At 40.6% G+C, this 15230-nt stretch overlaps 1 protein-coding gene across 2 annotated transcripts in view; it reads right to left on the reverse strand.

Annotated features, from left to right (window-relative positions):
* Window positions 1-15230, reverse strand: part of dscamb (Down syndrome cell adhesion molecule b) — a 128136-nt gene that overhangs the window by 17549 nt on the left and 95357 nt on the right. For both annotated transcript variants that reach the window (XM_040009624.1, XM_040009623.1), the window contains exons 12-18: window positions 3397-3593; window positions 2843-2939; window positions 2586-2714; window positions 2275-2442; window positions 1645-1715; window positions 941-1184; window positions 81-227 (exon numbers count right to left, since the gene is read on the reverse strand). In XM_040009624.1, coding sequence (XP_039865558.1) covers window positions 81-227; window positions 941-1184; window positions 1645-1715; window positions 2275-2442; window positions 2586-2714; window positions 2843-2939; window positions 3397-3593 — 1053 coding nt within the window. The remainder of the gene's footprint in view (window positions 1-80; window positions 228-940; window positions 1185-1644; window positions 1716-2274; window positions 2443-2585; window positions 2715-2842; window positions 2940-3396; window positions 3594-15230) is intronic.

Below are 15230 nucleotides of genomic sequence, written 5' to 3' on the forward strand. Positions count from 1 at the left end.
GTGTGTGTGTGTGTGTGTGTGTGTGTGTGTGTGTGTGTGTGTGTGTGTGTGTGTGTGTGTGTGTGTGTGTATGCTAGTACCTCCATCAGGCAGGTTGGCCCAGTAGATGACTCTGTAGCCCTGCAGGTTCCCGTTCAGAGCCTCCCTGGGCAGAGGTATCCAGGAGAGTGAAATGACCTCTGGAGATTTGGCCACTGCCAGAACATTTTCAGGAGGCCGAGACGGCACTATCAGAGACAAGGGAGACAAAAAAAAGTATTGAAGTGGAAGCATAATGGAGTCTTTTTAAGGCAAAGTACCCTCATCTAGGATATTAAACAAGTATCCAAAAATAAACAAATACCTCCTGCCACCAAATATTAAGTCAAAACCTCCATTTATAAATCATTTTATTTTACAACTATGATTATTTTAAAATGAGGGAAGTTTATGATATATATTTGCATCCTGCAGTGATTCTGATATGTTAAATGTATTATTATGTTGACTAAATCATATTCTAACATTAAATACTGAATGTATTCTTTCATTTTGGAAAAGAGATGTGTTTTGAGAGACAAAATAAAAGGTTTTAAATAAGAACAAACACTTTATTTTTCTTTTTAAGTTTGTATATCCTTCTATGTTAGAGCCCCAGACAGAAGAGAAGCTTACTGTTTGATGTAATGCAGTTCAAAATATGCCCAGTAGATGGAAACCTTTTCACAAGAATAGCTTTAAGGTTTTGAGCCCCTGCTCATTTAAGGCTTGATGTGAGAGGAATCTGAGAATATGCTGATCCAGTTCAAAATATCTAAAACTGCTTCTAGTCTTCAGTTACAAATACAGAATAACTAAAATATTATTATGCTACAAACTACTCTAACTGCTAAAGCGCAACATTTTCCGTATGGCTGCATGGAAATGCACCAGGTAAGAGGCGCCCACATCCCCTGCTTACCATCCTCCAGTGTCTTAGTGACCACTTGCTGTGAAGACGGCCCGGTGCCTGCTCTGTTTGCAGCCTGCACTACCACACTGTACTGGGTGAATTTCTTCAGGTTGTCCAGCACGATGCTCTCTGTGGTATCGCCCGTGCTGTCCACACTGATAATGGTAAACTGGTGGCTCCCACCGGGGCTGTACTCCCTGTAGCCCACCTGGTAGCCACGGATCACACCGTTCTGCAGGTGTTTCTGTGGAGGCTGTGAGGAGAATCAGGAAGCTCAGACTTACTCAGATTCTTCCTATTGGGTAATTCCGAAATACTTTATGGCTAATTGTGTTTTATATTTGAAATAATTACATTAATACTTTGTCTTCTGTCAGTCCATACATACCACAGATTTTAATCAATGCAGCTGAATACACTTAATTACTGTGTTCATTTCATTGTTAAATTCAAGTTATAATTTTTACTTTATTGCAGTTTGTTTAAATTCCTGAAAAACACACAAAAAATAAATAAATAAATAAATAGAATGGCAATTTTTGCTACATATCCAGGATGCAAATCAGTATTTGGTCTGTATTTGGAAAAATTCGGCTGTATATGAAAAGACTGTCTAGTGTTTATTCTCAATGACTAATGAGATGCATGAGAATAGTCCCTGTGTATGAATGGCTCAGCTCATAAAGCGGCACTTAAAAACTTTCAAACAGCACCTTCCAGGAAACTTTGATGCTCTGTGGGGAGGTGGGCTCTAGAGTGACATCTTGTGGAGGGCCATCAGGAGCTGCAAATGAAGCACATCATTTAACGTTATTAAACACCGCCGGGTATAATGCGGGGAAAGATGATTCACTGTGAAATTTCATTTGTTTTCAATCGCGTTCAGCTACACTAGATGGTGCTGTTGAGCTAAGATTGCATGTTCCTCAATGTGCTTGCTGATTCATGACCCCAGCAGGTTTCACCTTAACTTAATAATAATTAAAAAAAGAAAAAAAAAACTTTTAACATCATCAACTTTAACCTTAAATAATGTGAGGAATGATATATGAATTTTAGCACTTTATTTTAGCAATGAATCTGATAAAATGTGCCATTTTAATGTGCTGGAATGCCTGAGGGAGGATCATTATAGGCAATAGAGGGTAAGTGAACACTGATAGAGATGACTAAAAGCAACGGTGGACTGAGCTGTTTCTCAAGATATAAAAAACGATGATGACCTGCATTTAAAGCAACTGCAAAATAATTACATGCACGACGACTCAACAGGTTTGCGAGGCCGGAGGAAACAGGCTCTACGTTAAACAGAATATCACTCCCCCAAACTGAAGCTCACTGACCTGCTTCATCAGTAGTGATGGTGAGCTCATTGCTGGGGTTGCTGTTGCCGATAACGTTCTTGGCAACCATGCGGATGTTGTAAGTGGAGGAAGGGTGGAGGTCGATAATAGTGGCCTGGTTGAGCTGTGGCGAGACATCTTTGGTTACCTGGGCTGATAGCCATGACGCTAGAAGAAACAAAACACAAGAGGGTGAACACAGACTGTCAAACAATCGATAAAGGTTTTGCTCTTTTATTAATTCTGGATTGTTGTTGTTTTTTTTATTTTGACTCGTGATAGTTACATCGCTCCCCTCTCCTCGCGTCTACCTGATTTGTTCTTGCACTCAATATCGTATCCTGTGATCGGGCTATTTCCATCGAAGCCCATAGTCCAGCGGAGCGCTATGGTTCGATCTTTGACATCCCTAATCTCCACCTCGGGAGGGTCAGGAGGTTCTGTGGAACAGTAAGTTTGAGAAAGAAAGAGATACAAAATATCTCAAACACCAATAAATCACTCAAAACTTTTTCCTGAAACCAATCCACTGACACAAAAAAAAAAGCTGAGGTGAGTTGAAGCTCACCTTGCACTGTCAGCTGTATGATGCCTCGGTCCTCGCCGAAGGAGTTGATGGCATGACAGGAGAAAAACCCAGAGTCCTCGCGAAGAGTAGGCATAATCTACAGAGAAACACACCAAACTCGAGGCTTTCAAGTGTGCAGAGCTTTGCTATCAGGTAGGAATCTAAAACACTGTTTCATCCTGAGTGAGTTTAAAAGACAGCAGGGCACTGAACTCATCTCCAGCACTTTCATCTTTTAATTTGCGATAAACTAGGGAGAGGCTGGACCTCCACTCGATTATCTCTTGGCGTACATTGCTTCAATTTACTGCATTACATTTGTACTTGTTCATAATGTGTATTAACCATTAAATTTAATTGGAAAATACCTCCTTAATAATTAATAATTCATACTCAAAGATTAATACAACGAGAATGTCTTTTAGCCTGAGTTTTCCTGCCTCCCCTACTCCTCCCTTTCTGCTTTCTGTCTGTACAGATAAAATGACTGAAGGTTGGCGTGCTCCCCGAAGATTTGAAATGCGTTTCGATTTACAGTGAAACCGAGCACTTACCACGAGCGTTGAGATGACTTCGTCGGCCACCTCTTTGACAGTGACCACATATCTGCTGGTCTCGGGGTTGATAATGCGCTCTTCTTTCTCCCAGCGCACCATGATGGGTTTCTCTCCGTGAGCTATGCAGCTCATCCTCTTCTCCTCACCCTGCGTGGCAAGAGTGGTGTTCGGGTAGGAGGTGATCATGGCTGGTACTGCACGGAGAGTTGGGTGGGTAATGAGTAAAAGTGAAAAGAAAACAATATGGTTTACTGTATTTATTTGTTCTTGAACTCCACTACAGTAGCTTTGCATGATTCTCTGAAACAAGCTGTTTTAGCGCCTCTCCCTTTTAAGGCCAACCTCCCTTTGAGCAAACTTTCAGAACAAGAGTTAAACTTCAAGTAGACAGGATTACCCTGCTCACAGCCACACCCACATAATTGAGATGACCATATTAGGGATATCTCCTCTCTTTGTCATCATATCGAGCGAAGAGTAGAAAAAACTCCACTACATACACAAAGCTGACACACACAAATGTATCTACCTATATACAGAAAAAGGAAGGAAATTTGTTTTGGGGTGTGAAGGGTGACTATTTCTTTGTTGCAAATAAATCCTATATTGTTGGAAAGCCTCTTTATTTCCCTTTAAATATCACCTATGTAAGGAAAATGCATTTGTGGGTTGAGCAGCAGAGTTGAGTAGGAGGGTTGGCCCATGAAAAATTTGCCAAATATTCTCTGTCAATGCCAAACAGCTTATTTTGCTATTGACTCTTGTTTGGGGTCATTTATTTAGTTAGATACGCAGCCACAGCAACCTGGAACATCTTCTCAATTCCCAAATATTGGAGGTATTCTCTGATAAACCCGGCTCTGTGGGGGTTGAGCACTGTCATCTCAGAGGATAGAGTTTGGTCTCAGACGGTGGAGATTTGGGATTGCCTGGAGTCTAACCCCAACAACTGTGAACACTTATGAGTTCCATCTCACAGCAGTGGTTCCTCAGATTTCAATCATCCGATCCAATGAACAAGACCAAACCAGAGTCAATAGTTCTTCATGGGCGCAACCCAACTGCTCAACTCTGCTGCTCAACCCACAAATATGGCACCATTTGAGGGGAAATAAAGTATAAGATTTATTAATTTCCTGACTGTTAGTGCTAGGTTTCTCTATATGTGGTTGTGACATAATGCTTAATGTGTATGTGCCACTTTGGAATCACTACCTTCACATTTTAGCATAGAGTTTTACATCAAATTAAAATATATCAATATGTATTTCCCAGAACATGGCACACTCTACTGTGTTTCTTGTCTAATGCTGAGAAAACTCTATTTCTGCTTTTTTGTGACAATTATGACAACCACTTAAACACTCCAGGGACCGCCACAAACTCCTGTTTGAGTCTGCCTGTCTCTCCCAGTACTTAGAAGACTGAAAAGGAGCCTTTCAGGTAAGCCGGCGCCTGCTTTGATAAAGACAGTGAAGGGTAACGTGCTCCTTTCTGAAGATGAGGTAGAGGAATGGAGGAAGGAGAAAAAAGCAGTGACTCCTGACTGAACTCCCTTCGGTCTGAGAGTGGAGTCGGTCTGGCTCTACACCGTAACCGCACACCAGGCTCATTAGCAGCACATCTAGCCCATGTGCGAGTGTGTCGTTCAGCAGAATGAGTATCTGTTGTGAACGTCTCTCACCCACAATCTCTACTCACACTATTCTCGTACTCACACTCTCTTTTATTCCATCTTTTTCTCTCTTCTTACACAAAGCTGTCTCCTGATCGTAACACTCGCAGAGACTTTCAGGTGCTATTCACACCATAATGATCTCTAAGGTGTGAAGCTCCTGAATTGGATTACACCATATTAGCTCCTGCAGTCTGAGCAGACTGAATGAATATGTTAATCTCCATCGAAGAGAGCATTATCTCAATTATTATTATACACTTTGCAATTCAAGTAAAACAATTCAGAGGATCCGACTGCTGTCAGTAGTGTTAGACAGCACATCGAAATCAGCAGCAGAATATGGTTATGGGAATCACTCCTATTAGAAAAGCTGTAATTACAGACGATACTGAATCTTAAAATGTATCTAAGCAGACAAGTATGAGCCACAGATTTCAACAAATGACAATAAATAATACATCAAATAATGTTTGCCACATGTAAATAATGTTTTATGAAGGTTTTTTTTAAGTTTTATATTAAAATTGTATTCACAAGAGCATTTGAATAAATTGTAAAAGCATATTAAGGACATTCATTTAAATCTTGATTTCCACTTGGGATTATGCATGTCCTTACCTGCCAATTGTCACCCTAGCTTTCTCTAGTCTACAGTGCTGTGCAAAAGTCTTGAGCCATCCTTCATTTCCTTATATTTTACTAGGGACATGGAAAATGGGACATGGATTCAGCAAATGAAATGTGCAACCATACATTAGAAAGAGTTTGTACGATTCTAACCAGATTCCAACTCAATATTTGTTATGTCCGCCATTATTCTTCAACACAACCTGAGCTCTCTTAACTAACCTTTCTTGTCATTTCTTCAAGTAGTCTTCAGGAATAGTTCTCCAGGCTTCTTGAAGGACATTCAAAGTTCTTCTTCGGATGTTGTCTGCCTTTTCCCCCCATCCTCACTCAATATGGTCCCACACTACTTCAATAATGTTGAGGTCCAGGCTCTGGGGAGGCCAGTCCATGACTGACAGTGTTGCAGTGTGTGTTTTTCCTATCCAATATCCTTTTACTGCATTGGCCATGTGTCATTGCCATGCCATCAATTCTGATCAAATCTCCAACACCACTGGCTAAAACGCAGCCCCAAACCCTGACAGAGCCTCCACCGTGTTTTACAGACAGCTGTACGTCTCTCCTGACCTTCTCCCTACATACTGATGATGATTAGAGCCAAAAAATGGATTCGTCTCTTCATAAGACTAGTTGCCACTGATTTTCACTTGAGTTTTTTGTTTAACTGGGCATACCTTAACCTTTCCTTCCCATATTCCTGAGACCATTTCTGATGAAGCTTAAGTGAACCGTAGATGGATCGACTGAGGAGTAAGATGACTCTCTCAGGTACTGCTGTTTTTTAGGCCTGCAACCATGCTGCCAAGTTTTCACAGTTCATAGCTCTTGGGGAATTAGCGGTGCAAAGATTTTATGGCTATCAAACTGTTATCTTTAGTATTTTTCATCAATTGAACAAAAAAAATGTTTTTTGTGACAGACCACTAGTAACAAAGTGCCTAAAGATACAATTAAAAATAGATTTTTTTGCTGGTGTGTGTAGAAACAACAGCCTTGCTTTTTTTTATGCTTGAATGATTTATATGTCAGTCTTAAGTGGCTAAGAAAGCAAACAAAACAAAAACATTCTTCTGAAACTGGTCAGGTACAAGGACTGGACTGGACAGAGCGGGAAAAACAGCAAATGTCCAAAGTAAAGCTTTGAAAGACCTTCAGACAGCCTTGAGAGCTATTGCTCAAGACAAAAAAGTCTGGCTCCCTGAAAGCAAAATATAAAGAAATGAGGGCCGACTCAAGACTTTTGCACGATATCGTATCTGCTTTTTAATAATGGGCAGGTTTGGGGTTGTAATAGGCTGAAAGAGGTTACAAAATGATGCAAAACTGAGAGATGCTTTAGACTCATTGTCATTTTAAGATTAATTAGTGGAGCAGCTTTCGTCGGTTAATCAGCTACAAAGGATTCTGTCAAAAAGACAAATCTCCAAGTCTTGTTTTTATTAGGAAAACACATTTGTACTATATATGCACTATGCATTTTGAGGTGTTTACACGCAGTGGTGAGGACTGTGTGACTGAATAGGACAGTAACGGCAGCTACATGTGGCAGATGCTTTTGTAGCAGCGCTCCGAGGCCTTCGCTTCCAAGAAGGGAAGCGATACGTGTGTTTGACTCAGTGCGCGAGTGTCTGTACACTCCTGAACAACGTGCACGTATGTATGAATATGTGTGCGCACGAGAGCGGATGTGTCTGGGGGAGCTAAGTGGGCGAGCGCAGAGAGCAGAAAAGACTTGTGCTCATGACACATCTCAGCCACAGTACACGATGGAGGAGAGAGAGCGAGCATGTACCCCTGCAGCGCTAACTATGATCCCTCGCTCTCTCCCTCGCTCTCTCGCTCCATCTCCCTCCTCAGGCTCCCACCAGGACAGTGATGATTTAATGATGAGAGAGACCACTTTGATTATTCATACACAGCAGACAAGTCCGCTGGCCGTGCTGTTGTCTCACACAGGCGTACACGAACCTCAGATATGCACAGGCGCACACACATACTCGCACTCAGAAATGCACAAATACAGCAACGTTGGCCTTGCACACGTGCACAGTGCATCTACACGCAATAGGCATGCATGTACACAAACAAATCCAAAGTAAAACACAGAGAGCACTGTAGAAACAGACCTGTTACCCACCCTCATCCACAAACACACACGCGCACACAAACACACAGCATTCCTGTGGTTGAACCAGCATTTGTAGCTAACTTTGTAATCATTTATTTTGGCTGCACACAGTACGCTTTGATTATACTTGGAGTGCCAGGAAGGTTAGACAATCACAAGCCATTTAAAGTACTTGAAAACATAATTAATCATTTATTATCCCACACTTGTGTGAATGGCTATTTGCATGATGGCGTTTGAATTACTCTGATGTGTTGAAACGTCACGCAGGCTGAAAAATGCTGCAGATTATTTTTTGCTCAGTTGTTATCCATCATTTCGGTGGCATGCGTGAAGGTGTCGCTACACCGGATACCACACGTATCAAGGCCTCACCAGCGTTGGATTTTTAAGGTGAGTTCAGGCTTACACACACGCCATAAGCTCTGTGAGGATGTTTGATGAGTTAAATGATAACAACAGCACACTAATGTGTCAAAATAACAATGTTGTAATAGTATTGGATGAATAAAAACCTTGACCTGATGATGGCAAAGGGTGTTATCAAGTTTATAATACAATTTTTCCTTTTAAAATTAGAGGAGCAGAATAATAACACTGCCATCCTGCTCAGGATCTCTGCTTCTAGTGTGGCTAAAACAACCTGTAAATTCCCTCTAGAGGGAAAACTAAATTGTGTGCCTTATCTTTTAATTAGCTCAAACATGTCTTTGAAACATCTGTATATCTGTGATCATTTGCCATCTGCCAAAAACATCAGACTTATATCTCTCAGTCTTTCGTTTTTGATGCTCTACATTCAAATCAAGAGACTCGACAAGCACGTCCGCACACAAGCACGGATCCCGCGTACAGTAACCTCCCCCCACATACAAACAAACAAACACTTACACACAGACTCTTTCAACATGTTTCTCTGTCTTTTTTCCCTCCCTCACAGCACATTTTCATCTTTGAAGCAGCCAGCAAAAATCAAAAGGGGGTTGATACTTGTGCGCGTTTGTGTGTGCCTGCGCGGATGTGCACGCTCGGGTCTGTGCGCTATTGTGCGTGTCAGACTTGGGACTGCCGACGTTTAAACCTCATCCCTTATTCACTTGGAGCCCCTCCCTCTCCCTCGCTCCCAGCGCCATCATTCCCGTACCCACTGCCCCCGCGCAGGAAACTGCTGATTTATTTTGCATAGCAACTATGAATTTTAAGTGAGTCCTATAAACAGAGTCTCCTCAGCCCCATCTCTAAATGTTATTGCTCCTTAACAGGGGCTATTTTCTCCATCTAAATCGGAGGCCTCGGCGAGTTAACATCAACAGGGATCATGTTTGCTCATGAAAAGAACTCTAGAAAGGGCGCACAATGACTGTGAAATCACGTGTGCACGACTGTATTCATCATTTACGGTTGTACCTACGAGCGCATGCTTGACTGCTGAAGTGTTCCTGTGCCCCTGACTGCACATATGAATACCTCTCTGTGCACATTGAGGTATTCAAGCTGTTTTTGACCTTGTATACAAACACGTGTGAATGAAACATGCGAAGTACAATGCAGTACCTAAAATGTTCTACATCTTCTCGGCTGTGCTTCAGTGGCCCGAGCAGAGGTAAGGCCTTCTCCTCATCTGATCGCTATGCATCTACCGTGCAGCACTTGCACGGCCCCGGGCTAAACCTATTCTTTTTGATGGCCTGTAATTGCTCAGTTGATGTATATTTTTTAATATCCAGCAATATTACAGGGGGCCTGGTAATAAAACACGGACGGGTAGAGGAGAAAGCGTGAGTGCGAAGAGGGGGAGAGAGGAGAGGAGGAGAAAGCTGAGGTGGTCGAGAAGGGAGTGAAAGAGAGGGAACAAAGACAACAGAAAGGAAGAGGAGGACTTAACAGAGGAATGCAAAGATTTATACTCTTTCAAAGCTTTTTGCCACATGGTCAAATTCCCTTACATTAGAAGAGGTGTAAAAAAGGTGAACAGTTTTTACTTAATAGACATTAACCATGTGTCCGAAACTAAAATGCCACGGTCTCGTGTCTTTGCCCCTGTGTTTTGAGTTTTGACATTTTGGTTCTGTTTATCCTCATATTTTTTGTAATGTGTGCTTTGTCCTGGTCATTTTCAGTTTTGTATTCTAAGTTATTCCTCCTGTTTATTTATTCTCAGTTTCAGTTCTGCCTCCTTTTGTAATTTGTAATTATAGTCAGTTGCAACGCGCGTTTGTGTACATAAGATTTTCTGGAGGAGGACAGACATTTGTTTAGAACTTATAAAGATGTCGAAGAAGCAAACTCAACTTAAACAACTTTAAGCAATTACACTTTGGTGTTCCTCCACCTCCAAAGAAATGTCAGAAGGAGTCCGAACCGCAAAAGAAACGCGTATTCTCGGAAATGTGGTTGCAGGAGGTGAGCTGGCTTCGCAAACAGCGTTGCAACTTCTTATCTGGTGTGCGTCTTTTATTTTGACAGCGAATGCGGGACTGCGGACCACTTATGTGCACCTCTGCTATTTATGCTAGTGAGTCCCAAAGTGTGTGCTGGGGTCCCCTGCTGGGCTGCAACGGAACTACAGGTGGGCCACAGTAATAGAAGAAATTCAGTTTAAAATTAATCATCATGTAGGGTAACATATCATACTATCGATATAAATGAATGAAATAAATGATATAAATTTAGTTTGTGATGATATTCATTACTCTGACCTTAATTTACTGGTCATGTCCCAGTGGCAGGTGGGTCACACGTTGGCCTTAACACTTTGCACATGATTAGATGGCATTAGCAATTCGTAGCCCGCAGCCTGTGTTCTTAGGAGATACCTTGCTTTCTCTTGTATTTTGGGTATTAGGGTGAATATTAAAAGGTAAGCTCAATGGGATTTTCTGTTTTTTTATTTAGTTAATATTTTTTTTTTAATTTAACTTAGTTTGTTTAATCAAAAAGTTGGTAGTATCCATGATATTATAGGTGAAAATTTTATGTTAATGCTATATGCTATTTAGAGAGCCAGTCATGCTAACCTTTAGTAGCTGGAAATCACAAAAACACCTGCTTAATATTTAATCCTGTGCTTTCATTTTTATTTTTACTAATTTGGTTTTTAAAAAGGATTACTAAAAAGAATAAACACTACTTTTTCAACTTTTTCAGTGTCACTGCAGCCCTGTGTATATACAGCACCAAAAGAACAAACAAGTTTGAGGAGCAGGTTAAAAATAACCAGTAAATTTTAAATGTTTCTTTTTTGCTTGTACTTACACTCATAGGCTTAACACAAAATTCAATTACATAGACCAGCTGATAACACTTGGACATATAACATAATACGGACATAATTAGACTCATGAAATAGCGTATAAATTTAAATAACCAATTACAACGAACAGCAAAAATATGTAAAATAGATCTTTTGCTATATAACTCGTATATTCATTAGATTAACACTATTTGGTGTGTTATTCAGTCTCTCACTGCTGAATGTGTAAGACGAAACAATGGGCTGAGAGTGCAAATAAAGCAGAGAAACATGCAGACTGCACTTCCCTTGAGCCCACGTCAGCTACTAATTGAGGTATTGATGGATTTAAATGAAGCAGAAATGCACTCAAGAGTTCTAACCTCTCATAAAAGGCACACATACACCTCCACACACACAACTGTATCCTCTCCATACATGCACAATGCAAACGATGTGTTTTACATGAATACACAAACTCTAAAATATTCCTGCAGCGTGTACAAAAACATATACAATGTATGCCAAGAAAAAAAAATTATACACCACTCAGGCGACTCTAGTTCAGCTTTACAGAAAGCATCTCGAGTACAACAAGTACAAGCTGGGGTTTAAAATGTGAAATCTGATCTCTTGATGAGTGTTCGGCATGGGGCTGAGCCAATGGTAGCAGGGGAAGCTAAGTATGATCAGAGGCCCAAAAGAACATATCACATTTTCCTCTAATGTGAAGTATTCTAACTGTGAAGATGACACGTCAGTGCTAACTGAATCACAAATGACTAAGAAGGTTTGGAATAACTCTATAAAAGAAAAAGAAAGAAGTGTGTTCACATTTGATCTACTTTGATGATCCCATACAGACGTGGCATCAATATAGTAACTGTGGTACAGAAATGTCCAGCCAAGTCAAGTCATCTTTAATCATATAGCACATTTAAAAGACATCAAGTGTTGGCCAAAGTGCTAAACTGAGGGATAATATAATAAAAAGAATTAAAATAGATAAGATGAAAACATTATAGAAAACATTGTAAGACATCCATATATGTTTGTAAAAAATATGTGTACATGCAAATATGCACATACATATACAAAAATGTACACATTCACACACAAGCACACATACGTGAACATTAAATACATGTATACGCATGCAAACATCATTCAATGAGGTAAAAGACCTGAATAGCTAAAACAGAATAAAAGAGGTGTCAGAGAGATTGGAAAGCCTTGGAAAATAGGTAGGTCTTCAGATTCGATTTGAAGACTTCCAAGGACTGTTCCAGAGCCTCGGGGCGGCAATGGAGAAAGCCCCGTCACCTCTAAGATCATTTAGAAAAAAATGTCTGGAGTGAAAAGTGTATCACTCACTTATATACAGAATATACCATCCTGTATATAACATGAACTGATCCTGGATTAAACAAAATATGACCGTGATCTTAAACATTTTATACTTAATTTTTCTTTTTTCAAATCTCGACTATGATAGAAAATGTTGGACTATGACGATTGGTAGCACTGATCTTTCTTTATGTTTGCCTGCACATTTCCTGAAGAGAAGTGTAAGCTCGGAAGATCTGCTGAACACCTACAGAACAAATGAAAAGTTCTCAATGTTCTCAAATATTACTGAAGTTCATGAACGTGAGAATCAATGGCATCTAATACAAAGGGGGGAGGGGGAGGGGGGGTCCATTAACTAGCAATCGTTATTGACTGAAATAAAGTTGCTTGCTCTGTACAAAATCATGCGGAGCCCGCAGGCAGCTATAGAGAATATAAAAATGATATTTCAAGGCCATTTTACTACATTGAGTGTAAGAAATACTATTACATGCCTGCAGCCTCCATTGTAGGCTGCCTTAACCATAAATCTCCAATTCAGTTTTATCGAATCGCCTTCGTTCTCTCCATACTACAACTGTCTCTTTGTAATTTTATAGCAAAGTTTTAAAAAATTACTTTACAAGCACCTAAGATTTTTTTTTTCTTTTGGGGGGGGGGGGGGGGGGGGGGGGTGACAATATGCAGGCAGGATTTTCCCATGTTTTACACTGTACAATCCAAGCAGGGGCGTTTTATATAGATATCGTATTACATTATATGAATTATACAAGTGCAGGTTAATTAACTCAGTCATTTTACCTGCTTTGCACAAAACAGCAAAGCAGTAAAAACTGGATGTTTAGTCATTTCTCATGTAAAACCCCGCAAGCGTTATCGGCTGAGCCAGTGTATATGTTTTTTTGTTTTTTGTAGCACAGATGTTTCTGAATGACCTGAGAAATATTAAAGGGATATTTTAGGAATAGAGTACAGCCAGCATTGCTAGTTCAGCACTACGGACAGCGGCATGGACTGCAGACACAGCAAGGCAGGCCATTGATTGCAGTGGCTGATTGTATCTTAGCCTAATAGCAGAAAGAACTGTGATAGATGCAGGTGACTTTATAGTTCGGTAATGCAGATTATCGACAGCACGGCCTCAAGAGGACCGGAGTGTTTGTGTTTGCTGGAGAGCGTGACAGAGCGAGGGGAGGAGAAGGTATTCTAGTAATCTCAGCCAAGTTATTTATAAACGAGTCATCTTTGTCGCTTTTACAGCTGCTCGAATGTTTGATATTTTCTAATAAGTTGCATATGTTGTCGCATGAGGAGTGAGGAAGACTCATTTTGGTTACTTTGGGTGGAAAGAAGCATCTTTAGAGCACAAATCCCTGCACATCTTTCCAACTAAAGATGTGCAGGTGCAGTGCACTTGGTGCTTTAGGGAGAAAAATGATTTTATCAGCACCACAGGCCTATCGTGTGTGTATGTGGCTTCAAAAATTCACCCAACTATGTTGGGAATATATAACTCGCGCTTTAAAGGAATAGAACATGTTTCTGTTCATTTAAAGCAGAAGAACATGTTTTCATATAAATAATAAAAGCTGTAAATCATGTTACGGTTACAGTTCATGTTAATGAAACTACTAGTTGTGAGAAGCAAGCGTACATTATTCAGTAGCGAAGTTATTAGAATTCCCTTTGATAGAGCCCAGTGCAACGTGAAACTGAAGCCTGCAGCAACAGCAGAGTGCATTCAATAGGTCAAGCCTCTCTCACGCACACACATATACACAACTCTCTCACACTGCTGTGGCAGCTAGTGCAGCTGAATATTAGGATCAATGAAAGTGAAACTATGCAAGCAGTTTCTGTTCACTCCTCACACGATTCCATTTCCTACTAGAATACAAAATGCACACCAATAACACAGCATAAACAGTCCACTGCTGTTTCCTGTCGAGTAGAGGTATGGGTTATTGATTGTTCATGTCCTCCACAAATAACACACATACACTCACCGGACACTTTGTTACATACACCTCTTCAGCTGCTTGTTAACACAAATATTTAACCAGCCAGTCTCATGGGGTAAACTCAGTGCATTTAGTCATGTAGACGTGGTCAAGACGACCTGCTGAAGTTCAAACTGAGCATCAGAATCTGATGACTCTTGTTTTCTGCTGCAACATTTGGACTGTAGGGTCAAACTTTGGAGTAAACAACATGAAAGCATGGGCTTATCCTGCTTTATATGAGTGGTTTAGGCTGCTGATATAATAGTGTGGGGTATATTTCCTTGGCACACTTTGGTCCCATTACCACCAACTGAGCATTGTTGAAACAGAGCAGCCTACCCGAGTATTGCTGCTGAGCATGTCTGTCTCTTTATGACCACAGTGTACCCATCTTCTGATGCCTTCTTCTGGTATTATAACGAGCCATGTCACAAAGCTCAAATCATCTCGAACTGGTTTCTTGTGCATGACGATGAGTTCACTGTGTTGGGATGTGGTGGAACATCATGGATGTGCAGGGTATCGTCACTCATTTCTAGAATCGATTCGATTCCGAGTCACAAGGTCCCGAATCGATTCGATCCACGATTCGATTCAATTTGAATCGGGAAATTTTGCCTCAGACAGTCAGAAATATTATAATTCAGATCATGCATCAGGACATTTCTATATTTTTATATCTATAAAAAGAAATCTGACACTTGCAAGACATAATCAAGGGTATGAGCGTCACAGCAGATGCCTTTGTGTCAAAGTAGCTGAGGATAAAACACAGAAAAACATGAAGGTGATTTTCCTGGCCTGGGATTT

The sequence above is a fragment of the Simochromis diagramma genome, unplaced genomic scaffold (genome assembly GCF_900408965.1).
Source record: "Simochromis diagramma unplaced genomic scaffold, fSimDia1.1 OVJJ01000344.1, whole genome shotgun sequence".
Taxonomy (NCBI): Eukaryota; Metazoa; Chordata; class Actinopteri; order Cichliformes; family Cichlidae; genus Simochromis; species Simochromis diagramma.